This window comes from Trichosurus vulpecula, chromosome 7, assembly GCF_011100635.1.
Source record: "Trichosurus vulpecula isolate mTriVul1 chromosome 7, mTriVul1.pri, whole genome shotgun sequence".
NCBI classification, from domain to species: domain Eukaryota; kingdom Metazoa; phylum Chordata; class Mammalia; order Diprotodontia; family Phalangeridae; genus Trichosurus; species Trichosurus vulpecula.
Genome location: NC_050579.1, coordinates 101,818,989 through 101,842,904, shown reverse-complemented (window position 1 = coordinate 101,842,904; position 23,916 = coordinate 101,818,989). Strand labels below are relative to the sequence as shown.

At 38.3% G+C, this 23,916-nt stretch overlaps 1 protein-coding gene across 3 annotated transcripts in view; it reads right to left on the bottom strand.

Annotated features, from left to right (window-relative positions):
• The window catches only part of IPCEF1 (interaction protein for cytohesin exchange factors 1), a 138,210-nt gene that overhangs the window by 12,081 nt on the left and 102,213 nt on the right, over positions 1 to 23,916 (bottom strand). For all 3 annotated transcript variants that reach the window (XM_036766661.1, XM_036766662.1, XM_036766664.1), the window contains 2 exons: positions 23,284 to 23,650; positions 2,167 to 2,360 (listed from right to left, as the gene is read on the bottom strand). In XM_036766661.1, coding sequence (XP_036622556.1) covers positions 2,167 to 2,360; positions 23,284 to 23,650 — 561 coding nt within the window. The remainder of the gene's footprint in view (positions 1 to 2,166; positions 2,361 to 23,283; positions 23,651 to 23,916) is intronic.

Genomic DNA, 23,916 nt, shown 5'->3' with positions numbered 1-23,916 from the left:
ATGCCACTAAATTCCTGAAGACTGGAATAAATGAGAAGAAAGTGGGGTATAAAGTCAAGGGGTTTTAGGTGACAAGAAAGGGAAAAGAGTTCATGGTAAATGGCCTTAACTGTCTCAATAAAATAAGAAATGAGATTTTATCTGAGAGAGAGGAGGAAGAAGAGGTGTAGAAGACTTGTAGATAAAGGTAAGGTTTGGAATAGCTTCATTGGAAAGTGAGATAAGGAATCAATTGGGAAGAAATAAAAAGATTGTCCTGCTGCAGTGAGCATCCAGCTGAGGTTAGAAAATACGAATTTATAGTGCACTCGGCATGATTGTGTGACTTTCTCCAAGTCTATAGGAACAGGGGAAGCAGAAGGTGGGAGTAATCCAGGGCTTGGTTTAGCAAGGGGTGAGCCATCCCCTCATTTTAGAGAGAATGAATATCAAACCCTTACTCTTTACAATACCTCCCTAACCCTTCTCTCCTAGTCTCACTACAAAGGGAAGGAATTCCAAATAGATGTTTTAGGATGATTTCATCTTTTGTTGACCAACAAGGGAAGCCTGCTTAATATCCACTGAGCTGAGCCCCTAACTCTGCTGCTTCATATCATTGCACTGCTACAATGCTTCCTGGTAGCTCACTCATAATGCATGATGCTAAAACAGATGGAAAAATAGGAAATAAACAAGCTGATCTATCAAAGCTCTCCAGAATTGAAATGTTTTCTCTCACTCCAGGGAGTATTTTCCAAAGTCTCTAAGACTCCCATCAATGGTACTATGCCTATGTGGAAGCAGGATGTCGTTGCTATTAAGAACCATTTTAGTTACAGGAGGACCCAAAATAACTCCGGTACATCCTGTGCATTGTTAGCATGTCATGAAAACATCTGCTTCTCCATGATCACACATGCGCACGTTTCACTATCCTGCCTTTCATTCAAATCCCCAGCTTTAAGCAACTTCAGTTGGAAGCCAGTGACTTTGCAAATCACTCAATAGAAGAGGCACCAATCTGACCTTGGTCAGAATATAGCAGATACATACCTATGGTCACACCTGTAGTAGGTTTCAATGACATGTGGAGTAATTAAAATGACATCCTTTAGTACAACAATCAGCATCCCACAGATTCTATCCCATTTATTTTTGTTTTGTTTGGCTTTTTGGACTAGACCTGTGATTTCACTGGCATAAGGAACTCCAGTGAGGAATTTCCCGTACCAGTATAGATCTGAATCTTCTCTGCAACTTAGAATTGTAGTGAGTTAATCTCAGGCAAGTTAAATGACTGTCACAAGGGGACGCAGCCAGTACACGTCAGAGGTATCTCTCTATCCACTACACCATGCTGCTAATCTCTACTTTACTTATGAATCTAATGTCACTCCTTATGCTTACTAGATATGAAGCAGCTAGGTAGCTCAGTGGATAGAGCATTGGGACTGGAGTCAGGAAGACCTGTGTTCAAATCCAGTCTCAGACCCTGAACAAGTCACTTAACCTCTGTTTGCCTTAATCTGCTGGAGAAGGAAATGGCAAATCACTCCAGTATCTTTGCTAAGAAAATACCCACAGGGTCATGAAGAGTTGGATATGACTGAACAATAAAAATGCTTCCCAGAACAAATGAATGAAAGGAACTAATGGCATATATTGGGATTTTTCTATCAAAATGACTATGTAAAGCAAGGATTATTGAAGAGGGGTCATTGTACCTATCTATAATATAAATATATATGCTATATATATATATATATATATAATTTATACACATATAATTGTATTATAATTTATACATATATTTTATATAGCATTCATGTCTCTTTCATGTTTGCTAATACATCTTACATGTTAGCTCATTTGGTCATCAAAATAACCCTGTAGGTTCCATTATCATCCCCATTTTACAGATAAGAAAACTGAGATTGAAAGAGATTAAATAAGTTTCCCACAAAGCTAGTAACGACATAAGGGAGGATTTGAAATCAGTTCTTCCTGAATTCCAGTCCAGAACTCCATTCACTGCACTAACTAGCTGCCTCACACACAAAACCTCACAAGACACTCAGGATTAAATGATCCTACAAAGATTTCACTTTGAGCTCCCATACCACCTGAGGGACTTTCCCCAGAGCTAAATATCCTATCAGCCCATCATAATGCCAGAAGCTTTACCTTTAATGTGCTATTCAACGTCCGGATTTTGTGGAGTTTCTCATTGATGGATGGGTTTTTGCTCCTCTTGACAAATGACTTCCTCAACTCCTTTTTGGTTGAAGGTCTTCGATCCCCAATAGGAGATAAACTGGCTTGTTCTAGAGATTTGTAAAGCTTTTCCATTTCATCATCTTCGTGGCCTTTTGTCTGTTCTATAAAGAAAAACAATTATGACAGGGAATCACTGATTTGGAGAGTATAGAAGGACCTCAGAGACCATATCCAATGCATATAGCGTATCACCCCTATAACAAACCTGACAAGTGGTTGTCTAGACTCTTCTTGAAGACTTCCGAGGAGGAAGAACCAATCATTTCATAAGGTAACCCATTCCACCTTTAAGGTATTAGAAAGTTTTTTCCTGACATCAAATCTAAATTGGACTCTGTAATTTCCACCCTTTACTCTTGGTTCTAACCTCTAAGGCAACAGAGAAAACAAAACAAAACAACAACAAAGCCCTAATCCTTCCTCAGCATGACAACACATTCAAATACTTGAAGACAACTATCATATCCCTCCTGAATCTTCTCCAAACTAAAAACCAGTTCCCTCAATGAACTACCATACAAAGGGAAAAGGGAGGTGGGGGGAATAAGCAATTATAAAGCACCTACAATGTACCAGCCACTGAGCTAAATTCTTTACAAATATTATCTCATTTGATCCTCATAATAACCTTTTGATGTAGGTGCTGTTATTATCCCCATTTAACAATGGGGAACTTGAGACAAATAGAGATTAAGTTACTTGTCCAGGGTCACACGGCTAGTGTCTAAGGCCACATTTGTGGGGGGGTTGGGTTTTTTTTAAGCCATTGCATTTTTTTTCTTAAAGTCTTTTCCCTCCCTCTTAATAGTATTTAATTTTTTCATTATATGCAAAGATAGTTTTCAACATTCACTTTTTACAAGATTTTGGGTTCCAAATTTTTTTCTCCTTCTCTCCCCTCCCCCCAACCTCAAGACAGCATGCAATCTGATATAGGCTATACATGTACGAGCATATTAATCTTATTTCCACATTAATCATGTTGTGAAAGAAAAATCAGAACAAAAGGGGAAAACCAGGAGGAAGAAACAAAAAAAGAGAAAATGGTATGCTTCGATCTACATACAGATGCTATAGTTCATTCTCTGGATATGGACATCATTTTCCATCATGAGTCTTTTGGAATTGTCTTGCATCATTACATTGCTAAGAAGAGCTACTGTTACTGTGGACAACGTTCTGTTCTGTCTGTAAATCTTTGCAGGTTTTTTTTAAAATCTGCCTGTTCATCATTTCTTATAGAACAATAGTATTCTATTACATTCATATACCACAGCTTGTTAAGCCAATCACCATTCACCAATTAATGGGCATCCCCTCAATTTCCAATTCTTTGCTACCACAAAAAAGCTGCTATAAATATTTTAGTACAGGTAGGTCCTTTTCTCTTTTTTGTTATCTCTTTAGGATACAACCCTAGAAGTGGTATTGCTGGATCAAAAGGTATGCACAGGTTTATAGCCCTTTGGGCATAGTTCCAAATTGCTCTCCAGAATGGCTGGATCAATTCACAAGTCCATCGATAATGCACTCGTGTTCCAATATCCCCACATCTTCTCCAAGATTTATCATTTTCCTTTTTTGTCATATTAGCCAATCTGACAGGGGTGAGGTGGCACCTCAGAGTTGTTTTAATTTGCATTTCTCTAGTCAATAGTGATTTAGAGCATATTTCCATATGACTATAGATAGCTTTAATTTCTTCATCTGAAAATTGTCTATTCATATCCCTTGACCATTTATCAATTGGGGAATGACTTGTATTCTTATAAATTTGACTCAGTTCTCTAAATATTTTAGAAATGAGGCCTTTATCAGAGACCCTCACTGGAAAAAAAAAATGTTTCCCAGCTTTCTGCTTCCCTTCTAATCTTGGTTGCATTGGCTTTGTTTGTGCAAAACCTTATTAATTTAATGTAATCAAAATTATCCACTTTGCATTTCATAATGTTCTCTATATCGTTTGGTCATAAATTCTTTCTAAGGCAACATCTGAACTTACGTCTCCCTGACTCCAGGCCTAGCACCCTATCCAATGGATCGCCTAACTGCCTAGTATTCAGCAATCAATCACACTGATGAAATACTAAATCTTTTGACTAATTTAATCTTTTGACAAAAAGAGTTAACAAAATTGCTAAGCATTGAGATCTCTTCAAAATACAGATTATGCAACACCTCTCTCTAAGAAGCTCACAAAAATAGGACAGAGTGCTAGGCACGCAGCCTTGAATACTTTGTTTTTCTTAACAGTTTTGGAAGAACAATGACAAAAAACTCCATTTAACGCTACATGTGGGCACAATTAGCCTTCCTGACTGGGCCTGTGCACATGCAACACAAGAAAGATTTTGTGTAACTGTCACCACAATGGATGAGACCAACAAGGCAGAAGTAACAAGTCATGACAATCATCTCTGAGTTAGGCTAAAAATGTAAGAATGTTAGAATCACAGGCTTTCTGATTTGGAAAGAAAACCAGAGGCTGCATAGTCCAATCTGTAACTAAACAGGAGTAGTCTCTGCCATTTACTCAGCAGCCAGTTACTTAGTCTTTGCTTAAAAACATTCCTCACTTTTGTATAGCTATATCCTGGGCAACTAGGCCTGGAGCACTGGACCTAGATTCAGGAAGACCTAGGTTTAAATCTGGCCTAGCTATGTGATCCTGGGAAAGGAATTTAATCTCTGTTTGCCTTAGTTTCCTCAACTGTAGTACTTTAAAAATCCTTCCTTCTGTTCATCTTTCCATCCTTCATTCTGTTCATCCTTTTATCCTTCTTTCTCTCCTTCTTTCCTTCCTTATTTGTCAGGATGCTTTTCACTCCTGGAAAGGTAGAGTGGTGTAATGAATAGTGTACTGGGTTTAGGATCAGGAAGACTAATTCATATTTTGCCTCAGATACTTTTTAGCTGTTTGACCATAGACAAATCACTCAACCTGTATGAGGCTCAGTTTCCTCATCTCTTAAATGAGGGAATTGGACTCAATTTCTTCCTCTAAAGTCCTTTCCAGATCTAAACTTATGACATTATAATTTTGTCCCTCTGCTCCTTATACCTATTCTTGCCATCTCTGGCTGAGCACATCTCTGTTCTACGTGGTCGGCTTTCAAATACTTGAAGATAAATATTATGTTCCCCATATCTCTTCTCTTCCCCACACTAAATATCCTTGGTCTCCTAAATCAATCTTCATATGAAACGAAAATCATGTGGAATGGTTTGAGTCCCAAAATCATTCTGGTCTCCCTCCTCTGGATGTTCTTCAACATGTCTGTGTGCTTCCTAAAATGTGGTAAACAAAACTCAGTATGAGATTTCTAATGCTGTCTGATTAAGGCAGAGTTCAGTGGGACTTTGCCAACCTAGACCTGGACATGGCTTTTCCAAATTCAGCCTAAGATCATCTTAGTTTGAGCTTGGAGTCCACTAAATTCTCAACATCTTTTTTAACTCTTAAGATCAGAAGAAAAAAATGTCTCAAAATTAGAGGAGCTTTTGGACTTAGGACTCTAGGATTTTCAGATGTCCAGGGGGAAGGGAGGTAGACAAGCATTTATTAAGCATCCGCTATGTGCCAGGTACCTTGGTATATGCTTTACAAATATTATCGCATTTGATCCTCACAACAACCCTGAGAAGTAAACACTATTATTACAGTTTTAGAGTTGAGGAAACTGAGGCAGAATTTAAGTGACTTGTTCAGGGTCACACAGCTAGTAAATATCAGAGGGGAGAGGATTTGAACTCAGAAATCGAGGCCCAGTTCTCTATCCACTCTATCACCTAACTGCTTCCTAGAAAATTTATTTTTTGCGATGCTTTGAAGTAGCTTGGTAGTTGCATTTAATAAGGGTAACTACAGCTCATGACTTAAATGTTTTACTAAAGTAAATAATGTAACAACTTGCAGAAAGCAAATGAGGAGAGAAAAATTCTGCATAATAAGAAAAACAAATTGTAATAATTCCCTCTAAAAAAATCTGTTGTCACATGATCCTGGAGTTCAGAGGAGCCTTAGAAGTCATTTGGTTGAAATATTATTTCCCTCTACAACATTCCCAGGAATTAGTTGTCTAACTCTGCTTGAGGACCTCCAGTGATAGTTAAAGGAGCCCAAATGACTCTCTGGGCAGTTTTATTATGAACTCCCTACCCCCTCCACATTATCTTTAATTAAAATCTGCTGCCTCATAAACTTCCATCAGTGACTCCTAGTTCTGTCAACTGTAAGCTGCTCTCTCCAAAGTTTTAATGATCTCTTAATTGTCAAATCTAATAGCCTTTTCTCTATCCTCACCCTTCTAGAGCTATTTTGCCATCTCTGGCACTTTCAATCACTCTCACCTCCTGGATACCATCTTCTCTCTAGGGTTTTGTGACACTGCTCTCTCCTGGTTTCCCTTGTACCTGTCTGACCTCTCTTCTTCACAGGATCTTTTCCCAGTCATGCTCACTAACCAACAGATCTGTACTAGGGTCCCCTCACTTGTCCTCTATACTTTATCACTTGAGGATCTCAGAAGTTTCCATTAATTCAGCTATCATCTCTATTGAGATAGTTCCCAGATCTCGATATCCAGTTGCAATCTCTCTCCTGACCTTCAGTCACATATTGCCATCTACCTGGCATCTTGAATTAGATGCCCCATAGGCATCTCAAATTCAACATGTGTACAACAGAACTCATTATTTTTCCTCCAAAACCTTCCCCTCTTCCCAACCTTTCTTTCACTATCAGGATCATTGTCATCTAGGCAACCACCTAGGCTCACAACCTCATCATCATCCTTAACTCCTCATTTGTCCTCACCCCATATATCTAATCTGTGGTCAAAGCTTATCATTTTCACGGCATCTCTTGTAAACATACCCTTCTCTCCATTCACACCAACAATATTCAAGTTCAAACTCTACTCACCTCTCTCCTGGTCTATCGCAATAGCCTTCTAATTGGTCTCCCTACCTCAAGTTTCTTCCCATTCCAATCCATCCTCCACTCTGCCACCAAGCACAATGAGACTGTCACATTCTTTATTCTGGTCAATAGAACTACTATTGAAGTTTAAGATTACATTAGTTTTTGTGATGGAGTGAGCATATTTACATGGAACATGAGGTACAATAAGATCATGGTACCCTCAGGTCATGAACTGCTTATAGGCACAACTCCCCTATCGTTTGCAATTGATTCCTTTTGAAATCCAAGTATATGACTTTTCATTTCTCTGTATTAAATTTCCTCTTAATAGCTTCAGGTATTAAGTTTCCAGGCCACCATCAGCTTTGGATCCAAGCTCATCATTCAATGCATCAATTATCCCTCACAGCTTCACGTTGTCTGTAAATCCACTGAACAAATGCCTTTATTCACACATCACTGGTGAAACTGTTGAACAGAATGAGACCCAGCATTCTAATTGTGGCAGTGCTCTCTCCTGGTTTTCCTTGTACCTATCTGACCTCTCTTTGCTGGATCGTTTTTCCAGGTCATGGCTGGTAATGAACTAATCTGTCCTGTGTTACTCAACTTCTGACCACCTTCTGGATTGATGCTGATTCATTAATTAATACTCTTTGGTTTCCATTGGTGAATAATTTACGTATTCAATGAATTGTATTATCCAGTTCACATCTTTCTATTTGGTTCACAAATAGACTCTAATCAATGTAGTCAAATGTTTTGCTAAACTCACTGGGATCTATTTCCATATATTCTATTAGAAACCCAGTAAATCCAGTAAGTCACTACTACTGACCATAGCAGAAAAGGAAATTGCTCTTGGCTAATGCTAAGATTAATGATGTATATATCATATCAAGTTTTGGGAAATCATAAATTATTATAAGACAAAATTAACTTTTGATATCTTGAAACAACTTGATCCAGGCAAAAATCCCATGTTGCCATCTACAGAGGAATATTGGACAAGGACTCCTAGAGTTGGTCCAAAGTAGTAAAAATAACTATCTGTGAATCTCATATCTTCCATTTCTAAAACTAATGAATTTATATTAATAAAACTAGTTGTCTTCTCTTATCACTCTCCCCCACTTCCATTTTGAAATCAAGGGCACTGGTAATTGAGTTTTGTTTTGTTTTGTTTAACATTCAGGGGGTCTCCCAACCCAGTTTTGCAAAATCAGGGCTTCCAAGAATTCTACATCAATAGAGCATATCTGTTCTATTGGATGCTCCCAGAAATAGGAAGGGGCCATATGGAAATGTGAAACTGTTAGTGTTATAGAAAGGTGGTGTAGAGTCCAAGTGGCATTATCTAGTAGTTTCAAAAGAGTTAGCATTCGTGATTTGGAATTGTCTAAAATGTTAAAATAGATTTAGGAAGACTAACATCCACTGAAATAAAATGAAAATTGACAAAACATAACCTTTAAGAGATAAATTTTGCTAACATTAAATATTAAAGCTTTCAATTAACAAATGAATCTGTTTTTCTCTCTCATTCATTAACCCATTTGAAAAGAAAAATAAAAACAAAGTCCTTGTTATTCATTGTCAAGCAAAATAAATTCCCACATGAGCCATGTTCAAAAAATATATCTCAATTCGTGCCTTGAGTCTAATACTTTTCTATCAGGAGGTACATAATTTAGGTAACATTTTCTATCAGGTAGTAGAGAAGTAACCAATGAGGCACAATAATCACTTATTAGTTTACTCTTGGTAACTTCCAACTTGGATTCCATTAAAGGAAACTTAAAACTAAAAAGAGTGTTGTGGAGCTGTCTTCCAGGAACTTGAAACTAGTGGCAGCCACAAACCACGAGGACAATGAAACCCTATCGTAATGCTGGTATTGGAGTATAAAGACAAAACCCCTTATCGAATAGAACATTGAACTTAGAGCAAGGATGGAGTGGCTTCGTAGTCTTGCCTAGTCACGTATTAGCCATGGGACTTTGGGCAAATCACTTGAAGCCTGTTTTCTCATCTTATAAATGAGGGTGTTATTAGTGATACTGTTTAGCACACAGAGTTAATGTGAGAATTGGGAGGGGCATTCACACCTGTGGTTTCACTGCTTTAGGGAATTCTAGAGAGAAAATTCCCTCCATCAATCCAGATTTGCAACTTGGAATACCTGGGGACATTAAGAGGATAAATGATTTAAGGAGGACCACATAGACAGTATAGATCAGAGGTAAGACTCAAACTCATGTCAACTTTGTATCCAGATCTCTATGCTCTATCCCAGGTTGCCTCTCACCCGACATCCTGAGAGCATTCTTCTATTTCTCTTGACAGTGCATGGATACCAGTAGAGTTCCTCAGACTGTAAGCTACCCCTCTCTCTAGCTACATGACCAGATCACCTTCTTTCTCAGTCATACATTTCTCTAAGAGTGAAATGAGAAAATGTATCTAAATGTTTGTAAACCGTACCACGCTATGTAGATGGTTAAATTTTTAAGAGCAGCTACTGGCTTTTCATATCATGGTGTCAAAGATGTATTATAAACACAGGGGGCATACCACTGTTATAACCAAAGCAAAGTCAACCAATCAGTCAGTCAATATGCATTATTTTAAGTTCTTTACTATATATCAGACACTGTGGTTTAACACAACACTTTATATTTGGCATTTTATATTTACAATATTTTCAATGGCAGATGGTTAGGTCTTCACAGGCCAGGAAATTAAGAGTACAATAATAATGAAACCTGGTAACAGACTAGATCATGGGACCTAAAAGTCCACAGAACAAATATAAAAACAGATACACACTGCACCAAAGAGCCTTCCCACTAGTCAAGTCAGCAAGCATTTATTAAGTAATTACTATGTGCCAGCCACTGTACTAAGGACTAGAGGATACACAGGATGCACTGAGGATAGAAGCCTGGAGGTAGAGATGAAGAGGGAGAGAGCTCCAGGCCTAAGAGGCAAGTAAAAATTCCCAAAGTCAGGAGATGGAACATCATACTTTAGGAACAAGAGGCCAGTGTCCCAAGAATGTGGAGCATGTGGAGGGGTGGTGGGGAGATAGAAGGGAATGATGCCTAAGAAGACTGGAAAGGTAGAAGGGGCCCAGGTCTATGAGGGACTTTAAAAGGCAAATAGAGGATTTTATATTTGCCTAAAGACAATAGGAAGCCAATGAAGTTGACGAAATGTAGAATGGGGGCAGGGATGGGGGTGGACATAGTCAGAATTATAATTTAAGAAAATCAGCATGACAGCTGAGTGGAAGATGGAGTGGAGTGGGGAGAGATTTGAGGCAGGGAGATCAACCAGCAGACTATTGAAATAGACCATGAGATGAGGAGGATGGACCTGCACCAGGTTGGTGGCAGTGTCAGAGGGGATAAAGGGGCACATAGCTAAAGGCAAAGAATTCTAGATTCTCATAGGATTATTGCTCTTAAGAAGTCCACCAGTTGTCATGCCTTTAATGTATGCCTTCTAGATTTCTCCCTTAAATCATAAGATCATAAACCTAAATCTGAAAAGAACCTCAGAGATCATCTAGGACAAAACTCTAATTTTTTAAATGGAGAAACTGAGGCCCAGAAAAATTCAATGACTTGTCCAAGGTTATGCAGATAGTTGGTAACAGAGCTACAGATTTGTGCCTAGGTCCCTGTCTCCAAATCCAGAGTTCTTTCTACTTCTGCCCCACGCTCCCTTCATTTTTCTCCATCATATCAAAGTTTTCACTTTATTTTGCAGTGTGTTTTTTTTTCTCTTTACTGAATTAGGAATAAATACCTCATTGTATCCCATCATCTTAAAATGACCAAGACAATAAAACTGGCAGGGTAATCCGTTCCTCTCTCTTCCATTTGAAATAGAAGCCATGTTAATTATTTCCACCTCCTTTGCTTTCTGAAGCCAGATAAATGGATCCTGTCTGAAATCCAAGTGTTTCAATTGCAATTGCTACCCTTCCTCATCAAGCCCATATTCTTACATGATGATAATACAGTGTTGATTTCCATGGACACAGAAGGCACTTTATAGTCAAAATCTCATTTATCCTCATAAGGCACTTTGTGAAGCAGGTTAAAGGACTAACATTTTCTAGATGGGGAAATGAAAGTATGGGCAATTATTTTCCTATGATAGAAAATGAGCAGTGGAGGGAAGAAAATCTCAATCTCTCTGTCCTCAGAGTCTAGTATGATAGATCAGGGATTTCACATTAGAAATGCATGTCTGCTTTCAATTTAGAACATTTATATATTCATACTTTTTTTCCTGATCTCACCAATGGGGATACCTTCTTTAGTGATGCTTTCCTATCCCAAGCAATTCATAGGATCATAGCTTTAGAGTTAAAGGGATCTTAGAATTCAAACCCTTTCTTTTAATAGTGAGGAAACTGAGGCCCAGAGAAGTTAAGGCTTTTATCCATATCCTCCCATAACACTACAATGGACAGTACCCACAGCATGCTGAGGGCTTTCCACAATATATAAATATAAATGGAGCACATCTTGCTGACTCCATGGCAGGCACTCTATCCACTGCATGATAAATCTGCTTTGCTTCAGATGTTCAGAAAGTAGGAATGACAAGATTTGGCAACTGACTGGCTATATTAGATGAATGAGAGTGAGGAATTGAAGAAGACACCAAAGTTTCAAACTTGGTGCCTGGAAGAATGGTAGTGCCCTTAATGGTAGTAGGGAATTTTGAAAGTTTGGGGTGGAAGTAGGGAGATAATAGTTCTGTTTTAGATACAGTGAGTTTCAGATAGCTGGAGGATATGCAGTATGAGATGTCTGATAAGTAGCTGGTGATGTAGCTAGCACTGGAGTTCAAGAAAGAAACTAGGGCTGGATATATAGATCTAGGAATAATTAGCATAGAGATGAACATTGAGCTTAGGGGAGGTGCCAAAATCACCAAAGAAGAGTGTAGGGAGAACAGAGAATAGGGTCCAGCATAGAGATCTCTCTTTTCTCTTTTACTCAATTCTATTCTCTTCTACATGCCCTCTCCTTTCTCCCCTCTCTTACTCCTTTTCTTTGTTCCACTTATCTTTTTATTTGAATATTTACTCCCTTCTTCCTAGTGCACAATTAGAGTCTTAGAAACTCTCAGATCTTGTTTGGCCCTATTTATCTCTTGGTCCTATTGATCTCTTCTCTGAATATTGAAGTAATGCCCAACTTGTGTGTGTAAGGGTAGTAGAACAAATAGAAACTGTCTTTTGGGGACATTTCAAGATTCAGAGGGCTGGAAGGGACATTAAAATGTGATCCCTGTCCACTCCTCTAACACCAAGTGGGACCAGGATTTTGGGCTTTAGACCCACAGGAGGGAAAATGCTAAAAATCTCTCTGAGCCTTTATTTTCCATTTTATAAAATTTTTATAAAATGGTGTTCATAATATCTGAATTGCCAACTTCATGGGGATTGTTTTAAGGAACAAATAAGATAATATATGCAAAGTACTAACCCTAAAGAGCCATGTAAATGTCAATTATCCCTTGTAATGATAATAATAATGGGAAACATCAAGGGTTGAAGGCTAAAATATACTGATTTTTATGTTCCTTGAATGTTATCAGCAACGATGATAAAATAACAATTCTGGCATATGGTTAGCAGTCACCCATTGCCAAGTTCATGTTAGTTTATCAGCCCGTGTGAAGGTGATGCTCATTCCTTTTCCTCCTACACGTTCCAAGCTATCGTCTTCCTCTGACAAGGCAACGAAACACTAATAGACCTTGCATTTGGCTGTCGTAAACACCATATAGAGATGATCTCTAACATTGCCTCCTCCACTATCTTATTTTTGGCTAAGTTTTCCCTTGTGCTCACTGGAATGGGGCTGTTTGTTTTCCACTTCGAATAGAAATGTTGCCTTTGGGAGACAGGAAGGGAATTCATCTGCCATTTTTCACATCACAATTCAAAGGAAGCCCTTTTGAGATTGTAGAAGTTTAATGATGTCCCGTGGAAGATAATTATAGCCCCGAAAGAACAAAGGAAACTTGGAAAGAGTTGGCGAGAAAGAGAAAATCAGATTTACTGCGTGTTATGCAAAGCTGCATAACGAGGAAAAGGAAATGAGAGAAGAAGGAGGCAAGCATCACCATGAAAAGGTATTGAGCCTCTGGTCAATTGTATCTATAAAAATTTAAAAATAAATATTTGTGCATATGGTCTTTATGGACAGAAATCACTTTAGACCCCTTCTCTAATTAGGCCTTTTGGTACTTCTGGATAGGAGCAGTTAGGCTGAAGAGAGGCAGCATGGAGTCATGAAAAGAATGCTAGAGATGGAGTCAGTAAAGAACTAAGTTTGTATCCTGGTTCCACCACTTAATAATATCTGTTGTCACCTTAGGCAAGTCACTTAACTTCTCTCTGCTTCAGCTTCCTAATCAAGAAAATGGGACTATAAAACTTTGCACCCTCTACTTCACAAGATTGTTGTAAGGAAAATGCTTTGTTTGTATATGTTGATACTGAGAGTTGTTGGGTATTTTTCTTAATTATGCCAGTGTTTTCATCAATATAATGGTTCATCAATATGGTGATTACCTTATTCTACCAATGCAGACCTTCTTTCTTACCTTCTGCGCCTTATAGTCTTTGGGAGGTTACCATGGTCACAAACATCACTAGTATGTGCCAGAAGTAGGACTAGAAGGCAGGCCCTTCTAACCCTAAGACTAGCTCTATCCATTCTATAATACTTCTTCCCATCACCCGTATAAAATCACAGGATTGTAACAACTGTTCTTATTCATCCATCCATTGTCCAACCTACACCCTAAGCCTTTCCTGTGAGACAGGAACCACTGGAGTTTGTGCTCTGTTGGTATGACTATCTGAAATCCAGGGTCACCTGCACATAATAATGAGAGGTTGGAGGAACACATTTATGGAAGGTGGTGGTATTATTGGCATTATTAAGGATGCCGATATTGCCAAAAGCTATATGTATTTGAATCTAAATCTCTAAGGGAAAAAATGCAATTTCTACTTTAAAATGTTACCAGAACTATTTGAAATAAGAAGCAACTCTCAGTTGGCTACACTGCCAACTATATAGGCCTAGTGATTGTTCCTATTGACTGTTCCTGTCTGTCTCTCCATTCTAATTCCCAGCTATCAGTGACATTGCTAACTCATTGGTCTGCTCCTCTATTGAATAAACTCCAGCAGCCTACTGTTACCTCCAAAATGAAATGTAAAATTCTCTGTTTGGCTTTTAACAACCAAGTTTGGCCCTTTGCTACCTTTCCAGTCTTCTCAAACCTTATCCGCCTCTCCATGTACTCTATGATCCAGCTCCTCTAACCACAACACTCCATCTCCTGATGCCATATTTTTTTCACTGGCTTTTCCCCATGTCTGGAATATCCTCCCTTCTCATTTCCAACTCCAGGCTTCCCTGGTCTCCTTCAAGATTCAGCTCAAATCCCACCTTTCAGAACTTTCTAGGTCCTCCTCCCAATTCCTTTCTTCTGCAATTATCTTCCTCTTACGCTGTACATATCTTCTACATATATAGTGGTTTGCATCTCATCTCCCCCCTCTAATGTGAGCTCCTCAAGGGCAAGTACTATTCTTTTCTTTTTGTCCCAGTTCTTAGCATTTGTGAGTTAATCGTTTTTCGGTCATGTCTGACTCTCTGTGACCCTATTTGGGGTTTTCTTGGCAAAAAATACTAGAGTGGTTTGCCATTTTCTTCTCTAGCACATTTTACAAATGAGGAAACTGAGGCAAACAGGGTTATGTGACTTGTCCAGGGTCACACAGCTAGTAAGTGTCTAAGGCCAGATTTGAACTCATGAGGACGAGTCTTCCTTATTCCAGGCCTGGCACTCTATCCATGGCACCACCTAGCTGCCCTGACACATAATAAGCATTTAAAAAATGCTTATTGACTGAATGATTATTGTATTTTCTCCTCTTCTCTACTTGTACGTTTAAAACTATTCAAATCTCAAAGTCAAAATCCCATCTGCTTCAAAGATACAAAGTAAACAGTGGGCTACTAAAAACTGAAACAAACATCTTAGTATAATGTCACAGATTCAAAAGATTTTTTTTGTTCTTTTTTTCTGCCACTGTAGTCAGACTCAGAAAAAAATAAATATCTTTAGGATAAGACATTTGTAATGTTGTTTCTATGACCAACATTACTATTACAACTTTTTCTCCACCCTCTCCTTAACTTGGCAGTGGATAGAACACTAGGCCTGGAGTCAGGAAGACCAGCCTCCGACACTTAGTAACTGTGTGACCCTGGGTAAGTCACCTATCCCTTTTTGCCTCAGTTTCCTTATCTGTAAAATGAGCTGAAGAAAGAAATAGCAAACCACCCCAGTATCTTTGCCAAGAAAACCCCAAATAGGGTTACAGAGAATCAGATATAACTGAAAGACTGAATAACAAAAATGAACTTGTCATTTTTAAAAAGATATTTTGATAGGTGTATTTCAAGATAATTGGTTTTCTTTGTAATACTATGCATTGTATTTAGTGCATCTTAAAATTTTATTCTGAGAAACAGTCTATAGGTTTCACAGATTGCCAAAAGGGTACATTTCACACACCAAAAAGGTTAATCCTTGCTTTAATGAATAGATGACAGGATGGATTTTCCTAGTACTTTGTTTCTATCTATAAAAAATGAATCCAAAATGAATGCCTATGATACTTAGACCTTCACTTGAGGATTCTATTTTGTATAATTCTTATTAGTCTTAACTACCTTTCTATATTGTAGACACTCTGATAATAGTTTTTAAAAAAATTTTGTTATCTATCACTCCCTAATTCCTTCCCCCCATCCCTAATTATTAAAACAGTGTCTAACTCATAATAGGTAGTCATAATACATAAAGTAATAGGGATTCATGGAGAGAAGGGAAGGGAGGGAAGGGGAGATATTTAAATTTTTAAAGGAAATAAAGGTTTGTGTAAATTTTGTAAATGTTTTCCTCCATCAACAATGTTCTAAGTCACTAAAATCAATTCTCTAGCAAGGATAATAGTTTCTAAGAAACTATATTGTTGCTAGTTTTTATTGATAGGAATTTAACAACCTTTGGTCAAAAGAAACAAATTCAAAATCTAGCATCCTCCTTTTTACTCAACAGCCCCAAAAAATCCATAACAAAAAACACAAGAAAATTTTTTCTTTGTAAATAATTCTCTTCTATCAATCATTCGCAAAATATATGCTGCTAAATCTAAATGTTGTTTCCTGTTAGGCAAAACAGAATAATTTATGTAACTATAGACCAAACTGTAATAAAATAATAGACTTGACGTAGCAGATGCTTTCCCACTTTATCTAAAGATAAATAATATTAATCACTGAAAAAAATGTTCTGGTCCAACTACATTTTACAGATAAATAAACTGAATACAAAGAGGCTCAATGACTTAGTCAAGGTCACATGAACTAAAGAGAAGAGCTAGATCAAAAGCAAGGTTGGCCCATTCTAAATCCAGTGCCTTTCCCATTACACACGGCCTTTAAATGTGGTGATGTTAGAAACTTACCATCAAACTAAGAGATTTCTCCCTCAACAACAGACTACTATAATGTATTTGGTTAGTAAAGTACTAGTATTGTAGTAATGAGTTAAGATGATTTGAAATATAAACTGATTTGAAATATAAAAGTTAAAATTAAAGGTTCTCATAAAACACACTAGCTCCCACACATATGGTGAAAAGTATAGAATATTCTAAGACATAATCATGAAACTGACATTTTCCAACAATCTGCCTAGTGGCAACATGAAGCAAGGTGTAAAACAGAGGGGGATGTGCACATCTAGGGTGTTCAGCACTAAAATGGAAGATGCCTCATGCAGAGTCCAAGTAGAAAAAGGATTCCTATTGATGGACAGTTTCTCCAAATGTCCTTTATTCAAAAACAATATTATTCATTAGTCAGAGCCCAAGAACACTACAGAAACACTTCAATGAAATCCACAATGATTCAAAAAGGATTGGATTTCCATTTATGTGCAAAACAACAGCACAGATAAAAAATACGTACGGTCCAACATAAAACAGGCAGTTGGTATGAACAACTCATCGAATTGGTCCATCAGTGTTATATACCTTGAGAAGGTTCTACAGATGCTAGATTGTTATGAATCTCAAATAGTGAAAAAGCAATTGGGGATAAAAATATGCCTATAAAGAGGTTTATATGAGACTTAACTAAGCCAAATCATCAACAGAATTGGAATGTTTATATGATATTTAACTATGCCAAATCATCAACAGAATTAGAATAAAAGATAATTTAAAAGTCATGAAAAGAAGCATGGTAGATGTAAGTAAGCTAGAACAGTAATGTCAAATTCAAATTGAAATAGGGACCACTAAGCGATACATAAGGATCCGTGGGCTGCATATCAACTTAGAAAACCACATATTAACATTATCTATGTCCTATTATATTTTTCTTTATTTTGCTAAATATTTCCCAATTGCCTTCTAATCTGGTTCAGGGCTACACTAGGAATGTAGCAAGCAGCAACATATTTTACACCCCTGGGCTAGAGCACGATATCAAAAGTGAAGTACATTTGAGGAGCTGTACGGAATATTTCATCATGGACATTTATGTCCTGAAAAGGAAGTAGGCAACCACATCTAGTTCTAAATCCTATTATCCCAACTAATAACAATAAGAGATAATGAGTGGTGATCCTAGGACTGGTACCAAAAAAAAAACAAATAAAGGATCCAGTCAAAGACTTTTGTCAGGTTGGGTGGATCCTTTATGGAGAATGTAAAGAACAACTGTTGTGTGTATGTGTTTTGTTGTTTTAAAATACTGGGGAAAAGAGGAGTATCAAAGAAGGGGTAGGACCAGTACTCAAAGTATATAGAATGTTGAGAACAGATGATAGAGAGAAGGCAGAACTAGAACACTGTTACTCGGTTTCTATTTTCTCTTCTGAGGAAAATGACCTTTTGACTGGAGTGAACAGAACATTCACACCTAATCAGAAGTTGATACAAAAATAAATAGGCAGATCCTAAGAGTTGAGATAAGTTCAAGGCCAAATTAAATTACTGTACAGAATACCTGCAAGAATCGGTAGATGTGATTTCTGAGTCCTATGTCTAGCATGCCCTCCTTTCTCACTTCCAACTTCTGGCTGGGGGATTTAGTGGACTGCAAATTTTTAACACAAGTTGATGGCTTGACATGCCAGCCCCCTCACAAAAAAAGCTGATGCTGATCATCTGGAATGTATAACAAACAGGATAAACAGTAAACTTAAAGACCCAGAGATTATGGCACCTGAGAATCAGTTGCAGGAACTGAGCATGCTTAGTATAGAGATGAGAAAATTTAGAGCCCAGGTGAGACAATGGTTATTGAAGTCTTTGAAGGCCTGCGATGTAAAAGATGGACTAGATTTGATCCACTTAGACCCTGAGAGAAAAACTATAAGCAATGATGGAATTGTAGAGCCCAACTTCTACTTAATAGAAGGAAAAATCTTGTTAACGAGGTTATCTCAAACTGGAATAGGATGCCTTGGGAGGTAGCTGATCCAAAAGCAAACTGTCTCAAAAGGAGGCTTGATGATCAATTTCATTTATTCATTCCAAAAACATTTATTAAGAGTCAGGAAGACTCAAGTTCAAATCTGGCCGCAGACACTTACTAGTTGTGTGACCCTGGGCAAGTCACTTAACCCTGCTTGCCTCAGTTTCTTCAGCTGTAAAATGAGCTGGAGAAGGAAATGGCAAACCACTCCTGTATCTTTGCCAAGAAAATCTTAAGCAGGCTCATGAAAAGTTGGACACGACTTAAAAATGACTCAACAACAACTCAACATGTGCCAGGCATTGTGCTAAGTATTGGTGATGCAAAGAGACAAAAGACAGTCCCTGCCCTCAAGGAATCCAGTTTAGTTGGGAAGCGTGTGTGTGTGTGTGTGTGTGTGTGTGTGTGTGTGTGTGTGTGTGTGTGTGTCTAATCTACTTGGGAAGCATACGTGTGTCTGACACACATGCATGCACATACATACATACACATACATATGCTTCCCAACTAGACTCTCTATTAAGGGCTATGGGTGTGGTACACTGTCAGAATTAGTTAATATGTTGGTAAATTTTGCTGAACATTTTTTCTTTTATATTCTTAGATACAAGGGATGGCTCTTGGGGTAGAGGAGAGATATATTTGGAAACAAAGGTGATATAAAAATGAAAACTATCCAAACTGTTTTTCTTTAAAAGGAAAAAGGAAAAGGTACTGACTGGCATTTTGTAAAGTTATCCACGCTAGTAGAATAAAAGATTTGAAAAGTTTTGTTGTTTTTTTAATGTCTATCCTAGGCTAAATGTGCCCTTCTCTAAGCAAGCTTGAAAGTGAAGGTTAACAGCATTCAGCTGGGATAGCAGTTTTCTGGTTCATCTGCAACCAAAGTCCTGACCAAGAACACATGGTACTTCAGTTATTATCTTGAAACCTGAACAATGTGACACTTCTCAGTCACAGACATTCCAGGACTCTTCTTTATAGCAGTACAGTAGCAAAGTTTCCAAAAATTACAGAAATTCAGTGCTACCCTCTGACCTGACCTACCCTTTCCCTTTCCCCAAGAAATGCAGACGCAATTCTAAAAAGGTCGGGAGGCATACAGTATGTAATTCGATTCCTCAACATAAGTGCTAAGTGCACGTGATCAAATGATTGGGTTACAGTTTCCATAGTGACTACTTCACTTGGCTTAGCTATTTTGGGAATTCAACCAAAACCCATAGACATCAGAGGAAAGAGGAAGGAAGGAAGGAAGGAAGGGAGGAAAGAAGGGAGGGAGGGAGGAAGGGAGGAAAGAAGGGAGGGAGGGAGGAAGGGAGGAAAGAATGGAGGGAGGGAGGAAGGGAAGAAAGAAGGGAGGGAGGAAGGAAGGGAGGGAGGAAGGGGAGGAATGGAGGAAAGAAGGGAGGGAGGGAGGAAGGGAGGAAAGAAGGGAGGGAGGAAGGAAGGGAGGGAGGAAGGGGAGGAAGGGAGGAAAGAAGGGAGGGAGGGAGGAAGGGAGGAAAGAAGGGAGGGAGGAAGGAAGGGAGGGAGGAAGGGGAGGAAGGGAGGAAAGAATGGAGGGAGGGAGGAAGGGAAGAAAGAAGGGAGGGAGGGAGGGAGGAAAGGAGGGAGGGAGGGAGGAAGGGAGGGAGGGGGGGAGGAAGCAAGGGAGGGGAGAAAGGAGGGAGGGAGGAAGGGAGGGAGGGAGGAAGGAAGGAATGAAGAAAGGAAGGAAGAGAGGGAGGGAGAAGGAGAGAAAGGGAGAGGGAGAGGGAGAGAGGGAGAGAGAAAGAGAGAGAGAGAGAGAGAGAGAGAGAGAGAGAGAGAGAGAGAGAGAAAGAAAACAAAGAAAGAGAAAGAAAGAAAGAAAGAAAGAAAGAAAGAAAGAAAGAAAGAAAGAAAGAAAGAAAGAAAGAAAGAAAGAAAGACAGGAAGGAAGGAAGACCTACAACATATGGCAACTGTCAACAAAATGAGGGGAAAAACAGTTTTGTTTCTCTCTTATTTTTCTCCACAGGAATGTCTTTTCTGCAAGCAGTTTAAACAAGTGCACAGAGATTACAGACTACACTGTTCTTCAAAGTCCCCTAAAACAAAATATTCCAGGATTTCCTTTTCCTCCTTTCAGTAAAATATCTTGATGAAAAGGGCTACTGATACATAGTCCAACATTGTCCTGTGAGCTCTCCTGAAGTGACCTGGATATAAGAACAACAGAAGCCTTCCCATGACCTTTCTGCTGAGCTGGCCCAAAGACCAGCTATCCCAAAGAGCCCTTCCTCAAGCTACAAGGCTATCTCATAGCAAACAATGCAAAGATAGTCTTTTAAGCCTTTACCACATTTCTTTCCAGTAAAGGACTGTGACCCCGTAGATGGGTTGGGACTTTTGAAAACCAGCATTATTCCTCCAAGGTGTGCAAATAATTAAATCATTTTTCTTTTTCTAGAGAGTAAGGTATTTACTGGGAAAATTGTGGTGCTGTTGTCCAGTTGTTTCAATCACATCCAACACTTTGTGACTTTATTTGAGGTTTTGTTGGCAGAGATATTAGAAGGGTTTGCCTTTTCCTTCTCCAGCTCATTTTATAAAAGAGCAACTGAGGCAAACAGGGTTAGGTGACTTGTCCAGGGTCACACAGCTAGTAAGTGTCTGAGGCTAGATTTGAACTCAGAAGGATTTTGAGTTTTCCTGACTCTAGGCCTGGCAGTCTATCTACTATGCCACCTAGCTACTCTACTGTGAAAACTAAACTCAAAATTTTTATTTGACATACTCCAAGTTCACAATTTTATAACCATAAATGAAATGCTTTGTTCCCACTAACCAGTTATCATCATATAATCACTCAAAAATGTTCAACTGTGAAAAAGATCCTGAAGCCAAATATTCAATTAGCTATTTAGTTCAAATCCTAATTGCCACCTAACACCTATGTGACAATTTGCTATCATTTTTCTCTCTTGTTCTCAGTTTTCATATCTGTAAAATGAGAGTTAGACCAGATAACCTCTAAAGTCCCTCTGAGTTCTAGATTGATGACCCTCTAATCTATGATCCTCCAAATTGTTGTATGAGAACACCATCCTTTAGGCCAGGATACAATCAGGTATTTTTTCAGGGGTTTCCCCATGTCCCCAATTTAGAGACAGGGATCAACAGATCTTGGAAGCTCTTTGTAGCACTTTGACATTACAGTATTTTGGTCAGTACCCCTTAGTTCATAGGAGCGCTATTCAAGGTATACCATAGAAATCAAAATTCAATGTATTCAGAATTTTGTCAACTAGATTTGATTGTCAGCTAGAAGATGGAAAAAAAAAACAGAAAAGTCAGATGGGCCAAAGAATTTAGTGAATTTTAACAGAGAAGTTGTTCCTATTTCAAAAATGAAGACTTACAACTAGCTAGTGTATGGGAGCTAATAACATAATTGATATATATATATATGGAAAACAAACTCATTTGCAAAGAGAATAAATAATAAAACCGTATTATCCTTCACATATAAAGATACATCTACAAATGACAATAGACTAAACCTTGAGTTGAGTATGCAACAACCTCAGTGGATTTGGTAGAATCTGAGCTCATGGAAAACAGGGAATGTTTCATTTTCTCTTCATATCCCCAACGTCCAGCACATGGCCTGCTATATGGTAGATGCTTAATAAATGTTTGTTAATTAATTACTTGAATTGCACTGGAGCTAACAATTGCCATTTTCCTCTGTGTTTAAGAAATGACAATCTAAAACACACTAAGTATATGTGTGATCTCAGAACAGAGTAGAATTAAATGGCCTATGGAGGACTCAGCTTACTTATATGATTTTTGAACTAGCTACTTCTTTCCAGAGCTCTGTTCCCTTCTCTGTAAAATGAGGCAGTTGGACTGGATGATATCTTTCTAGGTATACATCTTTGGATCCTATGATCTTATTAAAAAAGGAAGGAAAGGATGGGAGGGAGGAAGGATGGAGGGGGAAGGAAGGAAGGAAGGGAGGGGAGGGAGGGAAGGAGGGAGGGAGAGCAAGCCTGAACCAGCCAGCCACAAACAATACAGTATACATGGCATGTAAAATCTGCTTTCCCATGTGACTTGTAGAAATCAGAATCATTCCCTAGAATTACAACTCGTATTTAAAAAGCACTCGTCAAATTGAAATAACTCATTGGCCTGCATTATTAATCAAGAATCATGAAAAATACTTGAAGGTTATGAACTAAGTCTTGAGTTTATCAAGTGTACACTGAATCGAAAAAGATAACCAACTCAATAATCTTGTTATTCAGTCATAATAACCATAGTTTAAAAAGTTCTTAATTCACATTTATACATCACTACAGTTAAGTCAGGTCCACGGGCATGTATTAAAGACTTACCATGTGCCTGGCACCGGGCTATACTTCTACAAAGAAATAAGATTTTTTTAACATAAAACATGTGGGGGTGTGGACATAGTGTGTGTACCATGTGCATACATATGAAACAAATCTTCAATGTAGTTACCTCTGTCTGATGTCTTGAGTCCTATAGTGTCATCAGGAACAGAGAGGTGATCTAAACTGCTGTTCAGTGAGGACGTCTCCTCACTTGACAAAGAGTTCAGAAATCCACTTTCAGATTTGACAAGGCCATTTTCTGAGGCCTCTGGGAGAGCAGGCGAATGGATCTGAACCATTATGGACTGTCCCACATCTTCGATGGTAGAGGAACTGTTGACAATGTCAAGCCAAGACTGCCTTTCTGGGTAGGCTGCTGCTTTAGATGTAGAAGAAGAAGAACTGCTGGGTGATTTGACTGAACTCTCCAGGGAAGAAAGAGAACAGGATGGTTCATTCAATACAAGTGAGGATGAAGATGCTTCCTGTGGACCCTATTATTCACAAGTAAGAAAAAATATCAGCTCATCAGCTAAAGAAAAAATATCCAACACATGATTTTTAAAAATAAATTTCATTGCTATCTCTTTTTTTATGTCACCTACATTTCCTACAGTAACTCAATCCCATTCTCTCTGAGTGCCACCCCTTAAAATAATGAAGAGAAACATAGAAAAAAATCTGTAAAACTGATCAACATATTAAAAAAGTTTGATGACATAGTTGGTTTTCCACATTGATGGTTCCCCATCTCTACAAA